Here is a 24255-nt window from a genome sequence, read left to right on the forward strand (position 1 = left end):
ACATATACATATAGTTAACAACTAAAAAATGTTCAATTATATTAATTAAACCAAAACCAAAACACCAAAGTCACTGCCGTCAGAGTCGGATCCAACTCACAGTGACCTTTCCTTGGGTTTCCAAGATGGTATCACTAGGGAAGTAGATTTCCCAACCTTCCTTCTGAGGAGTGGCTGTTGGATTTGCACTGCCAGACTTCTGGTTAGCAGTCAAATGCCTTAGGCACTACACAACAAAACTGTAAACAGAAAACCACCTACATCATGCTGGTGAGAGTGTGGTACAAAGCTCACTCCTGTGCTCCATTCGCCAGATAACAGGTGTTACAAACATTTTTAAAAAACAATTTATCAACATATATCAAAGCAACTGAAAAAAGTCTCAGATACTTTGACTTGGTTTAATTCTACTTCTATTAATCTAACGTTAACAGAAAAACAAACCCTAAAATATAGTGTGTACAAAAATGTCCATATGTGAAAATTGTACATAACAGAAGAAAAATGGTCAAATGAATTACAGAATATCTACCAGGGAAATATATTTTGTCTGGTCATTCATTCATTCATTCACTCATTCATTTCCTACTGTGTTTCAGAAAGAATTTAAGATGGCACACATGATGATAAGTAACTAAAACATGATGTTTAAAAAGAGTGCAAAATGGGCAAGTGCTGATGAATATTTAGAGAAAAAAGTCGGATACAAGACTGTATACAGAGAGGTAAGGTTGTACGATCTTAGACAAAATGCAGAGAAGGAGGAGAGATGTATCAAAATATTAAGAATGATACATGTCTGGGTGGTAACATACATGATGGTTTTTGTTCTCTTATCTTTTCTATTCTGTAAGTTTCATACAATGAGCTGATACAAAGATCATTTTAACATTTTATCTTCCTACCTAAAGGTTCTCAAGAGGATAAGTCTTCATACAGAACTGAAAAAGGGAAATGAAGATCATACCTATGAGAAAGGAATCAATGTGAAATTAGCCTCACATTCTAAAAATATCTGTCAATTAAAGATGTTAACAAAAAGACAGAATGGAAGACCTTATATTATAAGGTTCCAGGGAAGAGACAGCACTGAGAACATGAGGAAATATCAGAGAAAGCCAAGGAATTTTCATCTTGAAATTCAATAACCTATCTGTGAGCTTATGCTAACAAGGCTCTTATTCCACTGTAATTTCCAAAGAGTACACTGGACTGATGTGAAATAGACTCAACTGGCGAAGTAGATTTTCAAATTCATTCCTTGATTTTTCAGCTTTCTGCAACAAAGCTTCTTACACATGTGAGGGTAACTTATTACAAGAAAAACTAATTTCACTTGAATAGCAACTTCTCTCAATTCCAGGGCCAGTCTATCGTCTCTGTAGACTCTTCTAACATAGCCAGTGTTTAGCCTTCGAAGATCAGGAAGCCATGCCTCATCTAGACAAAGGTGTAACAGTGAAGTAGTCATTAGATTTAAGATAGAAGAAACTGGAGGTAAATGAGATCACCAATAATCCTGATGTCTATACTAATTAGTGACAATGAGCTCTGAGATGAAAGCTCCCCAACAGTGAGTACCACCAGTTCCAGAATGTGGGCAAATATGTTTAAAGGGCTGTTTCCACAGTTCTTTGGAAGAGCCAGAGGTACTCTTAAAATGCAGTGGGAGATATGTGATAATGAAGCAGTCTACAAATAGAATTCTTCTAATTTAAAATTATTCTCATCATAAATAAGAAAAAAGAAAACGACCCAAATGACACATGCAGTTTTCTCAGTCAAGTTAAAAACCTCACTTACCCTTCTAGTGTTTTCAAGGATTTTGGGATCAGGTTTCCCGTAGTTTGGTGGATTGGCATAGGGATCGTATCCAAGTTTGGCAAGCATGGGTGCAATCACCGCCATGTCCTGTAAGACATCTGGAGGAATCTTCCCGACCCATTTGGAGAGTGCTCCCACATTGACCGGCTTGATGACTTGGTCCGTAGATCTCTCCACTCTGAAAATAACATAAGTAAGCATTTATGTAGAACAGGAAAAATGTATTTTAAAAAATAGCAATGATTGTTGATAACTTAAAAAGGTGTGTCTAAATTATAGAGCAACTGAGAAAGAGAGCACTAAACAGGCTTAAGACTTTTTTTTTTTGTGTGTGACTTGAGTGAAAATTTACAGAGCAAATTCACTTTCCATACAGCAGTTCACATACACTTTGTCTCATGACACTGACCCCAATTCACCGCAATACAACAGCTCCCCTCCCACTTCCTCCTAAATAAGCTTTTCACCAGACCTTTTGTCTTTGTTGCAAGTTTGACAGAGATTATTAACAACCTCAGATTTCTAGAAATAGGAAAGAGTATGAGCTGAAAACACCTGAAAATGTGTTGACACTAACTGCAATGTTTAGGAAAAAAGATAAGACTGTTCAGAAAAACAATCAGCCAACTTACTTTAAACACATCCAAGATAGCCTGATAGACAACTAGAGGGTCAGACAGATGGGCACTCAAACCAAAATCTACCACAAGTCAATTCTGATTCAGTGCTCCTACAGGACAGAGAAGAACTGCCCCATAGTGTTTCCAAGGTTGCAAATATGTACAGAAATAAGACTGCCACATCCTTCTCCTGCAGAAAGGCTGGTGGGTTTGAACTGCTGACCATTTGGTTAGCAGCCAGCACTTAACCACTTGGCCACCAGGGCTCCTTAGATAGATGGATAGGGATGTGATGAAGCATGTGCAGTAAAATGTTAATGGAGAATCTAGGCGCTGGGTATAACTCCTGTAATTCTGTGTTTGAAAATTTCCAGAATAAAACGTTGAGGGGAAAACAGCCAGCCTCAACCCACTAAAAATGCAAAGTATTTTTCTACTGACTTCCTAAGGAAGAAACAGCAGTGTTGTTTTGTGATTTTCAATGTTAGAGGACTGATCTAGCTAAGTGTGTCCTACCTCTTGACTAGAAATTTACTTTAAGCTCCCAGTGATTGTATTCACTATATCTGACTAAGTAACTGGTAACCTGAAGAGAAAATACAACATAAAATACCATCTGGATTTACATTAAATCTGAACAAGCAGATTCTGGCCAAGTGACTATTAAACAGACACACTTAAGAGAGTTGTATTTCCTAAAACATAAGGCATCTTCAAATACTGTATTCTAGTGAAAGGTAAAAACCCTTTCCTTCAGTACAGTCATGTTGCTTCATGTCCACGACAGGTTCTGGGAGTAGGATGTTATGTGATCTGGCTGTTAGGCAAACACTGTATCATAGTCTACTTTTTCTTTAAGGTCCTACTTTCTTTTCTTTGAGCATCTCAAGCAAGCATCATGCCTTAGCAGTGATCATCGACATGCTAAGAAGGATCTGCTTTTGCGTTATGGTCCTCAACCCACATCATCAGCAATTTCTCCATTTCTGATGCAGGTCCCTTTCATACTTCCATTAGCCTTGTAGCTTTCAGTAGAGTCGATCTTTTAATGGCTGGAAGAATATTTTCTTTGTTTCTGAAGATCATAATGATGGTCAGCTGTAACATGCCCAAACTGCAACCAATAGCACTCTCTGAATTTCCCCCTTCATATTGTTTAATAAGGAGCTCTGGTGGCATAGTGCCTAAGGCACTTGACTGCTAACCAGAAAGCTGGCGGTTCAAACCCACCAGCCACTCCTCAGAAGGGAGGTTGGGCAATCCTAACTTCCGTAGTGATACCACCTGGGAAACCCAAGGTGGGGTTGCTATGAGTCAGAGACAACTTGACAGCACGTAACCACAACATCATTTAATAACTTTTTGTTTTACCTCCAAATCGATACTTCTCCTTTGCCTCTTGCTGGTGCTGTCACTAGCACTACATCTGGGAGCTGTGACACACTCCACAGTAATATTTTCTAAAGAAAATTGACCAGAGAGAGAACGCTACAACCTTCAAGAAACACATGATACGTGAGTTTGGATGTTGCTGCCTATGAATTAAAACATACAGCTAGCTATATGGTAAAGCTTTTAGGTAGAAAGTGCAGTACATCCATAAGACAGTAACACAGACAATTATATGACTATCAAAAGGTATGTATTTTAGGCTATCTAGGTACTGTACAGGAGCTCTGGTAGCATAGTGCCTAAGGCACTTGACTGCTAACCAGAAGGCTAGCGGTTCAAACCCACCAGCCACTCCTCGGAAGGAAGGTTGGGCAATCCTACTTCCATAGTGATACTGCCTTGGAAACCCAAGGAGGGGTCGCTATGAGTCGGGGCCGACTTGACAGCAAATAACAACAACAACAACAGGTACTGTACCATCATATGACTGGCAGCAAACTGCTTTTCATACGAGACGAGATACATGCGACGCATGTTGGAAGGTGCTGCGTCCGCTATGTTCTCTAACTGGGATATCTGAGCTCCATTATAACCTATGGGCACTCGATGCCACGTGGTCAGACGCTGCCCAAGCAGTCATTGGCTGTACATGACCTCTCACCTCTCACTGTGGATGAGCTTTAGCTAATAAGGGGTCACTCAGAGAGGCTCCTCTGCTCACACAATAGGCAAGACGACTCATTCCTGGGAGCCTGGGGTTCAGGGAGGACACTCTCTCCAGGTCTTCCTGTGACCTCAATGGCCACATTCTTTTCTCCTCTTAAATATTTCCCCAGGACTCCACTTATCCCACTGCTTTCTTCCCTCTGTGCATTCTCCCAAAGTGGCTTCATCTTCAAATATCTCTGCTTGGTAGTCTTTATCTGTGTAAATATATCTGGGTTTGTCCAGGACAGGTCCCCTTTATACCCCAGCTTAATGGTTAAAGCACCTCCCATTCACTCTCATCAGAGTTCAGGTGTGTACAATCAGTTATGTGGTCATCCTACCATATGCCCTACAGGCACCTCAAAACTAAGATGGTCCAAAACTGGACCAACAACTTCTACCAAAACTTATTCCTCTGCATGGACATTGTGTATTGATAAATGGTCCCACAGCCTACCTAAAGCAAAGCCAGAGCTCTGGGATGGGAAAGGGAGAAAGCAAGATCACTCCCCAATTACCCGGTTCTACAGGCTTTATCTTTGAGTAGGATAATCGCCCTTCCATTCCTGCTGCTACCGTCTTGGTTCACATCATCATCATTTTTCACCCACATTACTACAAAAACCTCCTAAATCTCCCTGCATCTACATAGTTGGTTTCCTTGCCCCACCAGACTATAAGAAGGGTCTATGTGTTTTTCATCTCAGTATCACCAGCATTTAGCACAATACACTCACTAGATGGTCAATAAATGCTTATTAAATGAACAAGTGAATGACCAAAAGCTTTCCATGGAACAAGAACCCTACATTATCAGTTTCTAGGAACATGCTCAAGAGAAGTCCAGGATCGTGTCTTTATAAGGAGATCGTACCTACTAATTGACATGTAAGATGAAACAATAGGAAAGCACCTGACTGTCAACTGCAGGATCCTGTAGTACATCAGGAATCTTAGAGAACGGGAGCTTGTGGTATTTTTCTGTTAGAGTGGTACTAGAGGACCAAAACAGTCCCCGTTTTTCAAATGTGTAAACCAAAGCCCAGAGAAGGTAACAGATTTGCCCAGAGCCACCCAGTCTACAAATGATGGCGTCAGAATTTGAACTCAGGTCTATCTGCCCAAAGTCCCTTTTCTTCCTCACTATCTCTTACTGCCTTTGTCTGATCACCTTCATTTTTACATTCTATGCTTCCCTGAAAACCTCTGCCTTTTTATCTGCACGGCATACAATGAGCAAGTTGGTTTACCATGATGATATAAATAGACAAATGTACTATACTGATAACAGACACACACAGTGTTGTGCTGGTGATATTTAATCGGCTCAGAGAAAGGGACCACAGTTTGTAGTATTTGCTGATGATCATGGTGTGAATATTCCCATCACAGCTGATTTCAGCCTACCAAGTAACATGTCCTCAGTGACTGCGAGCTGCGAAGAGGTACATAAAGCGGGCTTTCTAGAGAGCTGGCACAAGTCAGCTCCCAGCACACCGTATCGGGCCACATCTCTTATCCCAACTTCTGAATCCAAAAAGCCCCCAAATGAAATGTTTTCCTGTTAACTCCCTGGGCACCAGCACCAGACCTGAACTGATGGGAATCTACCTATAATCATTACTCCCTGTGTCATAAGCAGTTATATTCTTTGACTTAGAAATTTTGTGTGTTTGATTACAGGGTGCTGACCCAGAACCAGCAGAGAATGTTACAAAATATATGTTATGTGCACCATATTGCCTTTCTAAAGTCAAGAACGTTCTGAATTCTGAAACACACCTGTGTTAAGCATTAGGGTCACACAATGTTGGCAAGCCACACTTAAATCATTAGGGTTGCTTTTCAGTCCCAAATCAGCTCTCTGGGATAACCTTTCCTCTGTGTCCGTGGGTTCTAGTTATGTAGACTGTCTTTTTCTAAGAGGCAGCAGGGTGGAGTGGGGTGAGTGCAGACTTGGATGCGTGGTCTCTGTCATCTAGCTTTGTGAGCTAATTACCCTGATCCTCAGAGAGTGGCGATAAGGACCACTAACAAGCAGGGACCTGGAGTTTCAAACACATTGTTCAAAAGCAAGGGTTAGCCAACTGTGGCCCAAATCTAACCTGCTGCCTATTTTTATAAATAAAGTTTTACTGGAACATAGACAAGTCCATTTGTTTCTGTGTTATCTATGGATGCTTTCACCTTAACAGAGGGAATCAGCAGTTGCAACAGAAACTTTCGCTTGCAAACCCCAAAATATTTACTGTCTGGCCCTTTCCACAAAAAGCTCACCAACCTCTGTTCAAACGGGTGTGATTACTAGAGGGAAACAGGTCTAGGCCAGAGATCTGTTTTCTTTTCTGACTGCAACCTCCCAGCTGGATGGAGCACATCAAATCTCTCCTACTCTTCAGTTCTAGAGCTACCCAGCACTTAGGTCTAAAGTATACTAGAGCATGGATTAGGTACCATTCAGCCCCTCCAGTCTCAGTGGGACCTCAAAACATAGTGCCTGACTATATATCATAGGTGGTATAAAGCAGCACCCACAGCCCAGAAACAGCTCTGCCGGGCCTGGCCTCCATGAATCAGCAAGTTCTGTCCTGTCAGCAAGGGTCCAGACTCCCTTCGCTCTGCAGCACTCACAGTGACAGGCACCCTTTCTTAAGGAATGGGGACAATGCCAAAATCTTGAATTGCTGAGGTGAACAGAATCCCCAAGACACTTATTTTAAGCACAGATCTTCCATGAATCTCAATTAACACTACAGCCATGCCAGCTGCCAAAACCACAAGTCTGAATTATGACACACAGTGTGAGTCTGAGACCAGAGTCCTAGTAGCCTCCAGGAAAATCTTTAACCAGAAACCTTTTAGTGTCAGCAATACTAACAAGACTTTTGGAATTCTAAACACTCCTTAGGGCCTTTATCTGCCCTCCAGTCTCAGCAGGTATCAGAAACTTCCTCCGAACTCAGCACGCATCACAAAAGCCATCCGAATTCAGCACGTATGGGAGATCTGCTCTCTGCTCGGCTCCTGAAAGTCTTCCACATACCTGAGCCTTGCATCCTCCCTAGATAATATTTCCCTAAGTGGACTTTGAAGCCTGGGGGTTTCTCTACGTCCCCCAACATCTTAGATCACTGCCCAAAATCCCTTAGCAACAACCAATCATCTGTACCCTCTCGCCCTGGTGCTGCTCCACCCCATATTTTTCCATAAATTTGTGAAAATACCGGGGCACGGGGTCTTTTGCTCAAGCCACTGATTTGGTAAGGGCAAGGACCCTAACTTAAGTTAGCTAATAAACTTTCCTATTGCTTTTGCATTGTCGTTTGTTGGCATATTCCTCGTGCCGAACTACTCCTTCATAGCCTGGGTACAACAACAGCAACTACTACAGGAAACCATACCCTCCAGACTAAAGTGTCAGGGCAGGAACGGATGTGCAAAACGGAATGGGTCAAAGAGTAAACAATCTAAATGGTGAGATACAGTACAGCAGAGCTCGGGATGAAATGCCATAAAAGTCAGGTTCTCAAAGACTATTTCACTATTAGAAAACGGTTAAGATTATGTCCTGTGAAGGAGGATTTAAAAATGTGTATACAACAGAAACTCACTTTTGTATTCAAGTGTTGTATGCTATATACATAGGAGCTCTGATAGCGTAGTGCCTAAGGCACTTGGCTGCTAACCAGAAGGCTGGCAGTTCAAACTCTCCAGATGCTCCTTGGAAGGAAGATTGGGCAATCTATTTCCGTAGTGATACCTCCTTGGAAACCCAAGAAGGGGTTACTATGAGTCAGAACCAACTCGATAGCAATGATATATACATGCATTGAATCATACCAAAATGCTAATAATGACAGCAGTGTGATTAAGCATGATTTTTATTTTCTTTCTTAGTTTTCCTATTGTCTATGATAAACAACGCCTTTTGTTTTCAGCCCACACACATGTTCACAAAGAATAACTGTGCTCAGAGCCTTAACAGCTATCTCTCAAGCTCAGCATGGGCCAAACCCAACTCCTGACCTTCCCCCTAAAATCTGCTACACTCAGACTTCCCCACCTCAGTTGGAAGCCACTCCATTCTTCTGTTACTGAAGATAAAACCAAACCACAGGGAACGATCTCAAACTGTTCCCTTCCATCACACTCCACAGCCAATCAATGAGAACAACTTGACAACTGCACCTTCAAAATGTATCCATATCTGACCTCATTAACTCCACTGCTACTCTCCCGGTCAAAGCCAACATCACCTCTCCCCTGGATTTCCGCAGTAATCTTCCAATAAGCCTCTTAGTTATTTAGGGTTGCTACAACAGGATGCCGGGAGCTCTGGTAGCATAGTGGCTAAGACACTTGCCTGCTAACCAGACGGCTGGCGGTTCAAACCCACCAGCCACTCCTCGGAAGGAAGGTTGGGCAATCCTACTTCCGTGTGATACTGCCTTGGAAACCCAAGGAGGGGTCGCTATGAGTCCGGTTTGACTCGACGGCACATAGCAACAACAGGATGCCAAAAATGAGTGCAGCTTTAACAAACAGAAATTTTGTTCCTCACAGTGAAGAGGCTAGGAGCCTGAAGTGAGGGTGCCAGCCCTGGGGGAAGGCTCTCTCTTCGTTGGCTCTGGAGAAAGGGCCTTGTCTCTTCGGAGCTTCTCCTGGACAATCCTCACTAGCCTGACTTCTCTCTTCCCTTCCCTCATCTCCACTTATTGTTTCGCTTGTTTAATCTCTTTTCTGTTTCAAAAAGAAAATGACTAAAGATACACCCTACACAAATCCTGCCTCATTAACATAACAAAGACAGCCCAGTCCCAAATGGGGTTATAACCACAGGCAGAGAGGTTATTTACAACACGTATTTTGGGGGCGGACATAACTCAATCCATAACACAGGTCTCCCTACTTTTTCTGCTACATCCTGTGGCCTTACTCTAAGCATATCAGCCAGAGAAAGCCTTTAAAAATACAAGTCAGCCCATGTCACTACTCCATCTGAAAATGAGAGGGAATGTGAGAAACCATGGAACAGTTTTCTAATTTCCCAAACTCACGACATGCAAACAGACAAAGCAAGCAGATAACAAAACCAAAACCCATGAACAACTTCTGTAACAAAGCTAGATGGTAAAAGAGTCCTACAAATCTCAAAATACAAGTGGGTGAAGTCATCCACAACAGCCACATTACCTATGGGGATGAACATTTTTGTGGGAGGGAGCAGAAGGGAATAACAGAGCACCTCGTGGACTGAGAGCACACCACCAAAAGGGCCCACAGCTACCCTCCAAACAGCACAGCAGGCCCATCAGAGAACAGTGCTGGAAACTAGGAGGGGTTTCACCGAAACCAGAAGCAGGTAAGTGCACCTGGTACTTGAGAAGTTCTCAGAGGCTAGAAAGGCTGGGAAACAAATGCTTGAAACCAACCAGCCAAAGCTTCTGTCCAGGTCAGGAGCTTAGTTACTAAAAGACAGAATGAGGACAACAACGTCCCTCCAGACACTGAAAGCACCGGATGGACAGGCCCACAGAACGCACAGAACCCACAGAAACAGTAGCTTCCAGGAACGTGAGCGGGCGTACACTAGGAGTGTGTACATAGTTGGGGAGAGGATATTCTACTGATGTATTTGTACATGCTGCAAATATATTTAAGGCCATTGTAGAGCACACAGGGGCAAAGTTCTGAAAACTTCTTCACCATAACCAAACACCCTGAGGGAATGACTCAGTGGATGTTGGGGGAGACCTAGGCCAACTGGCCCAACATAGTCCACAAAGACAATGTTCCACATCCTATTTCAGTGAATAGCAACTGGGGCCTAAAAAGCTTGCAATTGGCCATCTAAGATGCAACTATTGGTCTCTCCTCCTCCAGAGCAAAGGAGAGTGCAGAAAATCCAAGACTCAAGGAAGCAACTGCTCCTAAGGACTAACTGACCACGTGAACCCCAACTTCCACAGCCCTGAGAGAAGAACTGGACCACAACAGTGATCACAAGAGAACAAGATCACAACAGAAGGCCTTGGACACAGAGGGAGGAACAGAACTCAAAATCCTAAGAAAAACCAGACCGACTGGTCTGACAGAAACAGGTGGAACCCCCAAGCCTGTGGCTCTTAGACACTCTTCAAGCCTGGAACTGAACCCACCCCAGAGATCACCTTTCAGCCCAACAACAGATAGGCCTATAAAGTGAACACCAGAGAGAGACACACTCCTTGGAACCACCAATATTGTGACATCAAAAGGGCAGCATCTGCCCAAGGATAAAGCTCAGGAAGCAAAAAGGTGGAGGAAAGAAGGACGAATGAAAACGGTGGGAAGAGTGCTGTCTCGCTGTGGGAATTACAATCCACGTCATGAAACAAAACGTGTATGAACTATAGAATGGAAAACAATTTGCTCTGTAAACTTTCACTCAAATCACAATAAAAAGTTTTTTTAAAAAAATAATGAATATCACCTGTAAGTATCACGTTCCTTTTAAAAATCACATGTGTGAGACCAAATGGCCAATAATTACTATGAAATAAAGACAAGACTATAAGGGGGCAGGAAACTAGATTTATGAAAACAGAACAACCAGAGCTGAAATAATGAGAATGTCCACACATTGGGAAGAATGTGACCAATGTCACTGAACAACCTGTGAAGAAATTGCTGAATGGGGACCTAAACGGCTGTGCAAACCATCACCAAAAACACATTAAGATATTATTTTTTTAAAAAATAATGGATCGCAATCTTAAATGTAAAATATAAAAACATTTTGAAGAAAATGAAATAACCTTTGGATCCAGACTTTGGTAAAAAGTTCTTAGATATGACACCAAAAGCATAATTCATAAAAGAAAACAGTCAATGAATTGGACTTCATCAAAACAGAAATCTTTGTTTCATGAAAGATCCTATTAAAAGAATGAAAAGACAAGTTACAGAGCTGGAGAAAATATTGGGAAACTACATGTAAATCAAGGGTCCAGTATCCAGAATACATAAGGAACCCTCAATACTCAACATTAAAAATAATCTAATTAGAAAATGAGTAAGACACCTGAAGAGACGTATCACCCAGGAGAACACACAGATGGCAATAAGCATATGGAAAGATGTTCGGCATCACCAGCCATTGGAGAAATGCTAAGACCATGACGAAATATTACTCCACACCATTTGGTACTTCTAAAACAAAAATAGCGGCAATACCAAATGCCCTCAAAGATGAAATCTCCTGTACATCACTAGTGGGAATGTAAATTGATTCAGCCACTCTGGTAAACAAGTTGGAAGTTTCTGAAAAGCCAAAGACACATGTGCATATGCGTCAGCAACTGGACATTTATCCAAGAGAAATGAAAACATGTTTACATCTACACAAAAACCTGTATATACAACATGCATGTGTTTATATGTATACGTATGTACATATATACATATAACTGAAACCAACCAAGCTCACTGCCGTCACGTCAGCTCCAGCTCACAGCGACCCCTCCTTGGGTTTCCAAAGCGGTATCACCACAGAAGCAGAGTGCCCAACCTTCCTTCCTAGGAGTGGCTGGTGGCTTTGAACCACCAGCCTTCTGGTTAGCAGTCAAATGCCTTAGGCGCTAGGCCACCACAGCTCCCGTGTGTGTGTGTGTGTGTGTGTGTGTGTGTGTGTGTAGGTTTCTGGTTTGGGGCTATTACAAACAAAGCTGTTATAAAAGTGTGTATATATATTATAACAGTGGTGCATCCATACCATGGGATACCACTCAGCAACAAATAAGAACAAACTAATGAAACATTCAACAACTTGCATACAATCTCAAGGTCATTATGCTGAGTGAAAAAAAGACAGTATCAAACCGTCATATGCTGTATGACTGTATTTATATAACATTCTCAAAGTGATGAAACTACAGAAATGGAAAACAGATTAGTGGTTGTCAGAGAGCAGGGATGATGGAGAGAGGGAGGTGTGATGATAAAGGAATTAACATGAGGAAGATCTTTGCAGAAATTGTTCTGCATCTTGAGTGTCATGGTGATTGTACATATTTACATGTGATAATGACATGCAACTAGACATACCCATTGTGTCAACGTCAATACTCTGATTTTGGCATTTTTCTATAGTTATAGAGAGGTAATCCCTGGGTGAAGCTTAGTGAAGGCTACATGCAGCCTCTGTACTATCCTTGCAACTTCCTGTGAATCTATAGCTATCTCAAAATAAAAAGGTTAAAAGAAATGCCTTTTTAAAATTGTTTTGCATGGGGTGGCTCCCCAAATGCTAATATAAGTTTCATGAGGACAGGCTTTATTTTGTTTGTCTGTTTTGTTTAACTACCCTGTCCCCAGCATGTATAACACTGCCTGGCCCATAATGGGGACTCATCAAAATCATGTTGAGTAAACATTCTTAAACCTATTTAAGCAGTTTTTCTGATTCCTTCTTTATTTTAGAGGTTTTTTTTTTACTATGAATGTCAACTGAATTTTCCCAAGAGCTTTTCCTTCATTTACTGATATGATCATATGAGTTCTCTCCTTCTCATTTATTGATGCAGTGAATTATATAGCCAGATTTTTCTTTCATCCCTGTAATAAAAACTATTTGGTCACAATAGCTTATCAATTTTTGATACACCGGTGAATTTTATTTATTAATGCCTTATTGATGATTTTAACACCTATATGCAAAAGAAAACTCATCTTAAGTTTTCTTTTCTGTACTTTCTATTGGGTTCTGTCATTAAATCATGATTTCATAAAAGGAACTGGGGAATTTTCCATCTTTTTTTCTATGACCTACAATAGTTTAAATGGTACTGGGCTTATCTGTTCTCTAAAGGTTAGGAATAATTCAGTTGTGAATCATATGTGCCATTTTCAATGGAATCTCTTAATCACCTTTTCAATCTCTCTGATGCTACTCAATCTACTTAAATTCTCACCTCTCTTAAAAAAATCGTCTATTGTCTCTAGATGTTCAGCTTTGTCACAAATGAACTTCATGTAGTATTCTTATAGATGCCTTAATTTCTCTCCTATTTGAGGTTATTTCTCATTTATCATCCTTTATGTGGTATATACTTGCTTTCTTTTTTCTCTTCATCAATACTGCAAAATGGTATTTATTTGATCATGGCAAAGAACCAATATAAAAAATGTATCATTCCTATTTTTATTAACCAATTCCAGCTTTTCTCTGCACTCACTTTAGAATCCATACTCCCCCTATTCTTTGTGGAAGACATCATGCCAATGTCTTTAATCCTGTACTGTTTGGGTCTATTTCTTATTCTATTCTTTACCAATGACCAAAACATATCGATCTTGATTCCTATGCAGAAGATTTCATTATTAAAGTACTAAGGCGGAGCCTCTTTGCAATGTGGGAGTGTAATATGGGCATGACCAGCAGAGGTAAACAGGAGGTTCCAGAAGGTATGTGTAGAGCTACCTAATCTACGCTTATCTAATCAGTGTGTCACACTGTGGAGGCTTGCCTAGTGCTGTGAGGCTGGCAGCTGTGTCACTGGTATTTCAAATACCAGCAGGGACATCCTTGGTGGACAAGTTTGAGCAGAGCTTCCAGATTAAGACGGGAAGATAAATGGGGCTGTCCACTTCTGAAAAAACTGGCCACTGAAAATGTATTCAGGGGAATACTGATATATCACTGGAAACTTTACAAATAGCAGTGATGTAATGTCGGATATAATGCCAGATGATGAGCCCTTCAGGTTGGAAGGCACTCATAATACAACTGGGGAAGAGCTGCCTCCTCAAAGTAGAGTCGATCTTAATTAATGAGATGGCTAGAGTAAAGCTTTTGGGACCTTCATTTGCTGATGGGGTATGACTCAAAACGGGATGAAACAGCTGCAAACTTTCATTAATAACTGGAATGTGGAATATACAAAATAAGAATCTAGAAATATTGGAAGTTGTCAAAAATTAAATGGAATGCATAAAGATCAATACCCTAGGCATTAGTGAGCTGAAATGGATGGTACTGTCCATTCTGAAACAGACAATCACAGTCTACTATGTTGGCAATGAGAAATTGAAGAGGAATGACATCACATTCATCACCAAAAAGAACATTTCAAGATCTATCCTGAAGTACAATGCTGTCAGTGACAGGATAATATCTACACACCTATAAGGAACATATATATAAGGGAGCTCTGGTGGCGTAGTGCCTACGGCATTTGACTACTAACCAGAAGGCTGGCGGTTCAAACTGGCCAGCCACTCCTCGGAAGGAAGATTGGGCAATCCCCTTCTGTATTGATATCACTTCGGAAACTTGCAAGGAGGGGTCGCTATAAGTCAGATCTGACTCAATAGCAGTGAGGTTTTTTTTTTTTTTAATAAGGAAAACCAGTTAATATTACTATTATTCAAATTTACTCACCTACCAATATAGCCAAAGAAGAAGAAATTGAAGATTTTTAGCAACTTCTACAGTCTGAAATTGACCGACCATGCAATCAAGATATGTTGATTATTACTGGTGATTGGAATGCAAACATTGGAAATGAAGAAGAATCATCAGTAGTTGAAAAATATGACCTTGGTGACAGAAACAACACTGGAGATCACATTACAGAATTTACAAGACCAAGAAATTATCCATTGCAAATACCTTTTTTCAACAACATAAACAAGTGTGTATACCTGGACCTCATCAGATGGGATACACAAGAATCAAATCGACTACATCTGTGCAAGGAAATGAAGGAGAAGCTCAATAGCATCAGTCAAATCAAGGCCAGGAGCTGACCATGAAACAGACCATCAATTGCTCATATGCAAGTTCAAGTTGAAGCTGAAGAAAACTGAAACAAGTCCACAAGAGCCAAAATACAACCTTGAGTATATCCCATCTGAATTTAGAGACCATCTGAAGAATGGATTCTTTTGGTCACTGAATACCATTGACTAAAAACCAGATGGACTGTGGGATGACATCAAGAACACCATACATGAAGAAAGTAAATGGTCACTAAAATGAAAAAGAAATGACCAAAATGGGTATCAGAAGGGACTCTTAAATTTTCTCTTGAAAGGAGAGTAGCTAGAGCAAATGGAAGAAATGATGAAGTGAAAGAGCAAACAGAAGATTTCAAAGGGCAACTAGAGAAGACAAAGTCAAGTATTACAACGAAAAGTGCAAAGACCTGGATTTAGAAAACCAAAAGGGAAAAAACACACTTGGTATTTCTCAAGCTGAAAGAACCGAAAACAAAAATTCAAGCCTCAAATTGCAATACTGAAGTATTACGTGAAATACTGAACACTGGGGATGCATCCAAAGAAGATGCAAGGAATACAAAGAGTCACTGTACCAAAAAGAACTGGTCAACATTCAACCATCTCAGGAGGTAGCACATGATCAAGGATCAACGGTACTGAAGGAAAGTTCAAGCTGCATTGAAGGAAGCGGCAAAAAACAAGGTTTCAGGAATCGATGGGATTACCCACTGAGATGTTTCAACAAATGGGTAAAGCGCTGGAGGCACTCAGTCATTTATGCCAAGAAATTTGGAAGACAGACCCGGCCAACTGACTGGAAGTGATCCATACTGTGCCCATTCCTAAGAATGGTGAGCCAACAGAACGTGGAAATTATCAAACAATATCATTAATAACACATGCAAATAAAATTTTGCTGAAGGTAATTCAAAAATGATTGCAACACAAACAGGTGACTATAAGGAGAAAGTGGGAAGAGAGCTGTTAGATTGTGGGGATTGCAGTCAATGTCATGAAACAAAATGCGTATTAACTTCTGTATGGAAAATGACTTTTCTCTGTAAACTTTGACCCAAATCATAATAAAAATTAAAATTATTCTAAACAGCAACAACAAAACGGATACAGCAGTATATTGACAGGAACTGCCAGAAATGCAAGCTGGATTCAGAAGAGGACATGAAATGAGGGATATCATTGCTGATGTCAGATGGATCTTGGCTGAAAGCAGAGAATACCAGAAAGATGTTTACTTGTGTTTTATTGACTATGCAAAGGCATGTGACTGTGTGCATCATAACAATTACAGATAACACTGCCAAGAATGGGAATTCTAAAATACTTAACTGTGCTCACAAGGAGACCATACATAGACCAAGAGGCTGTCATTCAAAGAGAACATGGGGATATTGCATGATTTAAAATCAGGAAGGTGTGCATGAGGGTTAATAATCCAAGAAGGTGGACTATATGACAAAGAATGTGGAATCAGGATTGGACGGAGACTTATTAACAACCTGTGATATGTAGATGACACAACCTTGCTGCTGAAAGTGGAGATGACCTGAAGCACTTACTGGTGAAGATCAAAGACTACAGTCCTCAGTATAGATTACACCTCAACATAAAGGAAATGAAAATCTTCACAACTGGACCATCAAGCAACATTATAATAAATGGAGAAAAGGTTGAAGTTGTCAAAGATTTTGTTTTACTTGGATCCATGATGAACACCAATGGGAAAGCAATAAAGAAATCAAACATCATAGTGCACTGGGCCAATCTGCTGCAAAAGACCACTTTAAAGTGCTGAAGCGCAAAGACATCACTTTGAAGACTAAGGTGCACCTAAGGCAAGCCATCATATGCCTCTTATGCCTGTGAAAGCTGGACAACGAATAAGGAAGACCAAAGAATTGATGCCTTTGAATCATGGTGTTGGCGAAGAATACTGAAAACACTATGGACTGATTGCTAGAAGAACCAACAAATCTGTCCCTCAAGAAGTTAGCCAGAATGCTCCTTAGAAGAGAGAATGGCCCAACTTGGTCTTACCTACTTTGATCATGTTGTCAAAAGGGACCAGTCCCTAGCAAAGGATATCATGCTTGGTAAAGCAGAGGGTCACTGAAAAAGGGGGAGACCCTTAACGAGACAGACTGACACAATGGCCGCAACGGCGGGCTCAAGCACAGTAAAGATGGTGAGGATGGCACAGGCCCAGGCAGTGTCTCCTGCTGTGCACAGGGCTGCTATGAATCAGAGTCAACTCAACAACAACAACATCTACCCTAACCCTTTACAACTCACTGTGTTGTTGTGTTGTTACGTGCCGTCGAGTCGGCCCCGACGCATAGCGACCCCTCCTTGTGTTTCCAAGGCAGTATCACTACAGAAGTAGATTGCCCAACCGTCTTTCTGAGGAGTGGCTCGTGGGTTTGAACCGTCAGCCTTCTGGTTAGCAGTCAAGTGCCTTAGGCACTATGCTACCAGAGCTCCTTTACAACTCATTGGCTGATCACATTAGATCACATCATGAGGACTAATTACATTATCATTACATAACTGACAAATGACATCACTGCTTAACTGTCAAACCAATCAGAAACATGGCCCAGCCAAGCTGACACAAATTTTGGGGAGAAACAAGTCAATCCACAACATTTATGTAGGCATGTATGATTCCATAATGGAAGATAAAATACAATGTGTATTTCCCAAGGTTGAAATGGCTTTAGGCATACTCCTAACTTTAATGATCACTAACTGCACAACAGAACGCTCTTTTCATCCCTCAAGAGACTCAAAACCCCCCCAGCATAGTACAATGATTCAAAAGAGACTTGATTCATTATCCTTATTATGTACAGAAGTAGATATTGTTTGGCAGCTTAATTGTGATTAAATCATTGAAGAATTTGTAAGGGCAAAGAATAGAAAGAAATGTTTTGAATTATGTTAGACATGAAAGATCCATGTAAATACAAAATACAGTAATTTGTTTTCTGGTCATTAAATTTTCTTTCATGACATCTTTTCATTTGCTCATTTATAATTGTAGCATTTATTACAAAACAACCATCAAAACTGAACCGTGAGCCATTTAAAGCAAATTGATGAAAGCTGATTTTTCATTGTGGGAGATCAACAGAATTTTACACTGAATGTTGAAACAATTATGTTCAGTGATTCATTTTCTTTGTGGTAAAATACGGGGAATGTTATTTTTGTAGAAAATGTGGTATACGGTAAAAATCTGAGCATCAGCATCCACTCAGAATTTTACACTCCAATTTATATTTTTCTGCAAAATGGCATTTGCCACTTTTGCACTCAATTGCTAAAGTTACAGTCACGTTTAAAAAGAAGTTAAATCATAAACAGCTAAGACCACACACACACATGTGTATCTATACCTTATGTGCTGCAGTGAATTACTTGGTATGTTTTCTAGCCATGGTCTTTGTGATTTGCACCAGACACCAGATTACTGGGTGGAACTATGCAATGATAAGGGGATTAGATAGCTTGTGACTAAGGTAAATAAAGTACATGGCACCCTTGCAGGGTAGGATCATGCAAATAAGGTATATGGATTATTTTTGTCATTCTACTAGGCTTAAAATAAGCCCTCCTAGTAGGAGCTCTGGTAGCGTAGTGCCTAAGGCACTGGATTGCTAACCAGAAGGCTGGCGGTTGAAACCCACCAGCTACTCCTTGGAAGGAAGATGGGGCAATCTACTTCCGTAGTGATAACTGCCTCGGAAACCCAAGGAGGGGTCGCTATGAGTCGGGTCCAACTCGACGGCACATAATAACAACAAAGTGGGAGCTCTGGTGGCATAGTGCCTAAGGCATTTAACTGCTAACCAGAAGGCTGGCAGCCACTCCTCAGAAAGAAGAGTAGGTGATACATCATGATAGTGATATCGTAGTGGTATTGCCTCAGAAATCCAAGGAGGGGTCACTATGAGTCGGATCCAACTCCACGGTAGCTTTAGAGGCAGAAGCGGGGATCTCACTGCCATCAAGAGAGAAGGGCTGGAGGTGCAGTGGAGCACATGCTTAGACCAAGATCCTGCACTGGACCTCGGCTGAGATGACAGGTAGAAATGGCCACCGGAGGTGACTGGCTGAGGAACTAAGAGGTACGGGACAGAGAAGCAGGCTTGCTGGCCCACAGAGCAAGAAAGTTGGATGCTCTGCATAGAAGTCTTGTTGACAGAGTGGGGTGCACCTAGGTGCCCCTACTGGCAGAGCTAAAAGAACTCTGTAACACTTGCCCAAGCAGGACAGAGGCCAGGCCAGTAGGCCAAGGACCAGAGAGGTGTACGTGAGGGCATAGCAGAGGGGAGATTGTCCTGATGGAAGAATTGTATCCTGAGAGTGTTCCCTGAACCTGAATTGCAGCCTGTTACTTCCCTAATAAATCCCATAATCGTGAGTATTATCTGTGAGTTCTGTGTGGACACTGCAATGAATTATTGAACTCAGCAGAGAAGTAGTGAGTGTCATGGGAGGACGGGTGGCGTCAGAGTTGGTAAAGTGGCTGGAGGGTGGCGACATGTCTGGCCTCACAGGAATCAGTCTTGAGCTGCTGAGGGTGATTCTCTCTCCCCCTCATGAGGCTGGAAGAGATCAGAAGATGCCACCTCCTTGTCTTTTTTACAACTTAATATTCCATTTCAATACATGAGTAAAAAAAATGGGGGATACCACACAGTGTTTAGGGCCCTTCTATGCCTTAATCCAGCCCTGACTCAGCTGCTAACCAAAAGGCTGGTAGTTCAAGCCTATCAGCCACTGCTCAGAAAAAAGACCTGGTAACCTGCCCCTAGGACTGCTAAGACTACAGCCTAGGACATGCTATGCGGCAATTCTGCTCTGTCCTATAGGGATGCTATGAGTTGGAATTTACTCAATGACACACAACAACATCCAAATGGAAAAATTCACTGAACTGTATAATGCATATCTGTATATTTACTATATATATATATATTTACTATATATAAAACCTTAATTTTTAGAAAATTAATATATACCTACTCTTCACTTATCAACTATCCTGTTATGTGACATCTTGCATCTAAAACAACAGTAAAAAAATCTACTTTCTGACTATTTTGTATAGTAACAACACATGTCTGGCAGTAACAAAAACCAAGGTATGAGGTGAAGAGCACCACTGGCTGTGATGGTTAAGGTGCTGGCCATTATATCATGACATAATAAGGCAGTTATATAATGATGTGTTGTTGTTGTTGTTATGTGCTGTCGAGTCGGCCCCAACTCATAGCGACCCCTCCTTGGGTTGCCAAGGCAGTATCACTACGGAAGTAGATTGCCCAACCTTCCTTCTGAGGAGTGGCTGGTGGGTTTGAACCACCAGCCTTCTGGTTAGCAGTCAAGTGGCTTAGGCACTATGATACCAGAGCTCCTTACAATGATGTAGTAGCCCTTAATTTGTGATCTCATGTAGTCATCTTCCCTTTTTGCATGACGCCAATTTTCACACAATAACCTGGTCTCTGGAAACTAACCATGTCAATAAGTGAGGAGTTGAGTAGTGGCAAGAGTCCTGGAATATGAGTTGGAAAGTTCTCGTCATGGCTTTGTCATAGACTACCTATTTGGTTCTCGCCAAAGCACAGAATCTCAGTGGGCCTCTATTCCATAACTAAATGTGAAGCAAGGTTTCTTTCCCTTCAAATCCATTAATTCAAGATTTTTATGAATTTCCACAGTCTTTATATTTGACTTAACATAGTTAAATACATATATAAAATGATCTTTTCCTAATTTTTACCAAAATAAAACCTGAATTATCTCTTTAATCCCCACTGGACAGGCTGGAGGTCTGATTGGCCTCCTTGAGGAAGAACTAGCAATGGAGCACAAAGAAGGAAATGCTTCCTGAGGGACAGAGGTGATTAGAAATTAATTATAGGCTATTACCTGGAAAGAACATCTCTAGTGATGACAGTAGCTGGAGATGTAATTCTCCTTGAATCAGTAACAAGAGCCTAGAGCCACTGGAGTAATGATACCTAATAATTTATAAATAATTAAAAGGTGAAAGCTAGGTAAAGGCAGATGCTGGAGATTATCTACATTAATAATCAGTATTTACCACACAAGTTCTGTCCATTGGAAAAAAATCAAGAAGCTATTCCTTGGTGGGGGCAGGCAGGGCACACCAGAAAAGTCCACTGCCTTTTTTTTTTTTTTCAATTTAAGAGGGGGTATATAAAATTTAGTGACAGACAACTTTTCTGCATGAAGAAATACTACAGAAATTCAGCAGTTTCCATCTTTATATCCTCATTCAAGGTACATAAGTGATCATCAAGGAGTTTGGCAGATCAAGTCAGAGTACCCTAGTCATCACTTCCTCGGAAAGAAAGGGATATGCAATGATTTTAGAAGTGTCTGAATCTCAGGAACTTCTTGTATGGATTAGGACTCCAAACTCCAGAGGTGATCTAGCCTTTTGTGAAAAACAAGAGATGTTTCCTTCAGATGACAGAATAAGCATACGTATAGTAAAATGCCATGTAAAAAAAAAAAAAAAACTAGCTCACTGAGACCAGGGTATGGATTCTACTTCTGGCTTTGTCATCTAAATTTAAGCAAATCGCTTTTTTCTTTCTGTGATTCATCTTCTTATCTGTAAAATGAAGGACCAGATTAGATATTACCTTTATTTTTCTCTTTCTGTCACTAAAAATTTCTACATGCTTGGAACTCACTATGAGCTCACTAATAATATGGCAGATGGGCTTCCTAGTAAGAACCTTAAACACCGCCCTGGCGTCAGTCAGATCCCACTCATAGCGACCCCTCCCTGGGTTTCCGAGGCAGTATCACTACGGAAGTAGATTGCTCAATTTTCCTTCCAAGGAGTGGCTGGTGGGTTTGAACCATTAGCAGTCAAATGCCTTAGGCACTGCACCACCAAAACTCCCATAAGAACCTTGTTGTTGTTGTTATGTGCCATCCAGTCAGACCCGACTCATAGCGACCCCTCTCTGGGTTTCCAAGGCAGTATCACTAAGGAAGTAGATTGCCCAACCTTCCTTCCAAGGAAGGAGCTCTGGTAGCGCAGTGCCTAAGGCAACTGACTGCTAACCAGAAGGCTGGCGGTTCAAACCCACCAGCCACTCCGCGGAAGGAAGATGGGGCAATGTACTTCCGTAGTGATACTGCCTCGGAAACCCAAGGAGGGGTCACTATGAGTCGGGTCGACTGCACATAACAACAACAACAACCTTGTAAGGAGTGGCTGGTAGGTTTGAATCTCCAGCATTCTGGTTAGCAGTCAAGTCCTTAGGCACTATGTTACCAGAGCCCCTGTAAGAACCTTAAGACACAAAAAAGCCATCTATCTTTATTAACAAAAGTATCTACAAATTAGAAATCCAAATCACTAAATTCACTTACTTTAGTGATCCCTCAATTACCAAACTTAAATGATGAAGGTTAAGGCCAAAGGTCAGTGGAAGAACCTTTTACTGACTGTCAGCTGGGTTTCCATACATCAAACAAATCAAAATGAAATTCATAAATGAGTTAAATAAATGAAAGGGTCTATAATGCTATAGTTAACTGGTGGAGAATTAACAAAAATAATTTTAAAAGCCATCAATGAGGCTATATTTGTTCCACAAAAAGTCTATAGTTCGCATAGATAGACAGTTAGACAGATACAGGCCTACCCTGGAGATACTGTGAGTTCAGTTCCAGAAAACCATAATAAAGCAAGTCACACAAACTTTTTGGTTTCCCAGTGCATATAAAAGTTATGGGTACATTATATTGTAGTCTATTAAGTGTGCAATAGCAATATGAAAAAGTCAGAAATATTGTGAGCATCACCAAAGTGTGACACAAAGGCACGAAATTAACATAAGCTGTTAGAAAAATTGTTCTGAGAGACTTGCTTGACACAGGGTTACCAGAAACCTTCAATTTGTTAAAAAAAAATACAGCATCTGCAAAGTGCAACAAAGTGAAGTGTGATGAAACAAGGTATGCCTGTAGATAGATGACAGATTTTTATTAGCTGAATACAGGTCAAGATAAAACACATAACGTCTACTCACTTTGACAGCGACACTCCCCCAGCTTTCCCAATCATCTCTTCGTGGTGCAATACTGAGTGGTTCCATGGAACATGAAGGAACTTTAAGAGTGTTCTCATCCACCGCTCAGGATGTAAGACAAGTTGTTCATAGTGAACTAACATGCACTTTTTATAGCCAACCTCCATACACTGGTTGTACATGGTCTCTATGGCACGATTCCACTTGGTCAAACAGTCTCTATAGCTGTTCAGGTCAAACCCAGCTATAGTAACTTTTCGAGAAATCATCGAATGGACTGATGCCCGGCCATCTCGAATCATCAGGAGAAATTTGGCATTGGGGAATAACCTGGCAAGGTAAGTTAAGGATTTCAGGGCAAAAGGGTCTTTGTTACATAAATACGGGGCTGGCTCCCCATGCTTTACAATGATTTCTAGTAAGAAGGCTTGCATGGCAGAATCCAGAACTTCATCGGTGACACCAGCCTCATCCAGGCGGATCTTCTCTTTACTTGATCGCGACCACATCTGCTTCAGGGCCAGGATCCGGGGAATGACTCTGGTTTCTTCTCCACAGCGAATGTCGGGGTGTGCGTCCAGCATGGCCCGCATGAGTGTCGTTCCACTTCGAGGCACACCTCCAATAAATATCAAAGGCATATCTTTGTGGTAGGCAAAGGTTTTATTGGCTTTGACGTCCACGGCAGTTCGCACTGTGGCCTCTGTACTCTCTAGTCTGGCCGGCTGGCTGCGCTCCTCTATTCGGTGGTGGCATTCCATGGCGTGCTGGCCCAAGTAGAACACCGTCACAGAACTAATCACCAGACATGCCAGTAGTAAGTTCTGCTTCAGTTTCCCAACCAT

The 24255-nt window shown here is 41.2% G+C and overlaps 1 protein-coding gene across 1 annotated transcript; it reads right to left on the reverse strand.

The window, feature by feature from the left end:
- Positions 1-1407: 1407 nt before the first annotated feature.
- On the reverse strand, positions 1408-24255 carry TPST1 (tyrosylprotein sulfotransferase 1). Its single transcript, XM_007942517.1, has 3 exons — positions 23411-24255; positions 1804-2002; positions 1408-1440 (listed from the first exon to the last, which is right to left on the reverse strand). The coding sequence occupies exons 1-3, from the start codon at positions 24253-24255 to the stop codon at positions 1408-1410; spliced, it is 1077 nt and encodes a 358-aa protein (XP_007940708.1).

This window comes from Orycteropus afer, unplaced genomic scaffold (assembly GCF_000298275.1).
Source record: "Orycteropus afer afer isolate SDZICR_OR568_19922 unplaced genomic scaffold, OryAfe1.0 scaffold00006, whole genome shotgun sequence".
Taxonomy (NCBI): Eukaryota; Metazoa; Chordata; class Mammalia; order Tubulidentata; family Orycteropodidae; genus Orycteropus; species Orycteropus afer.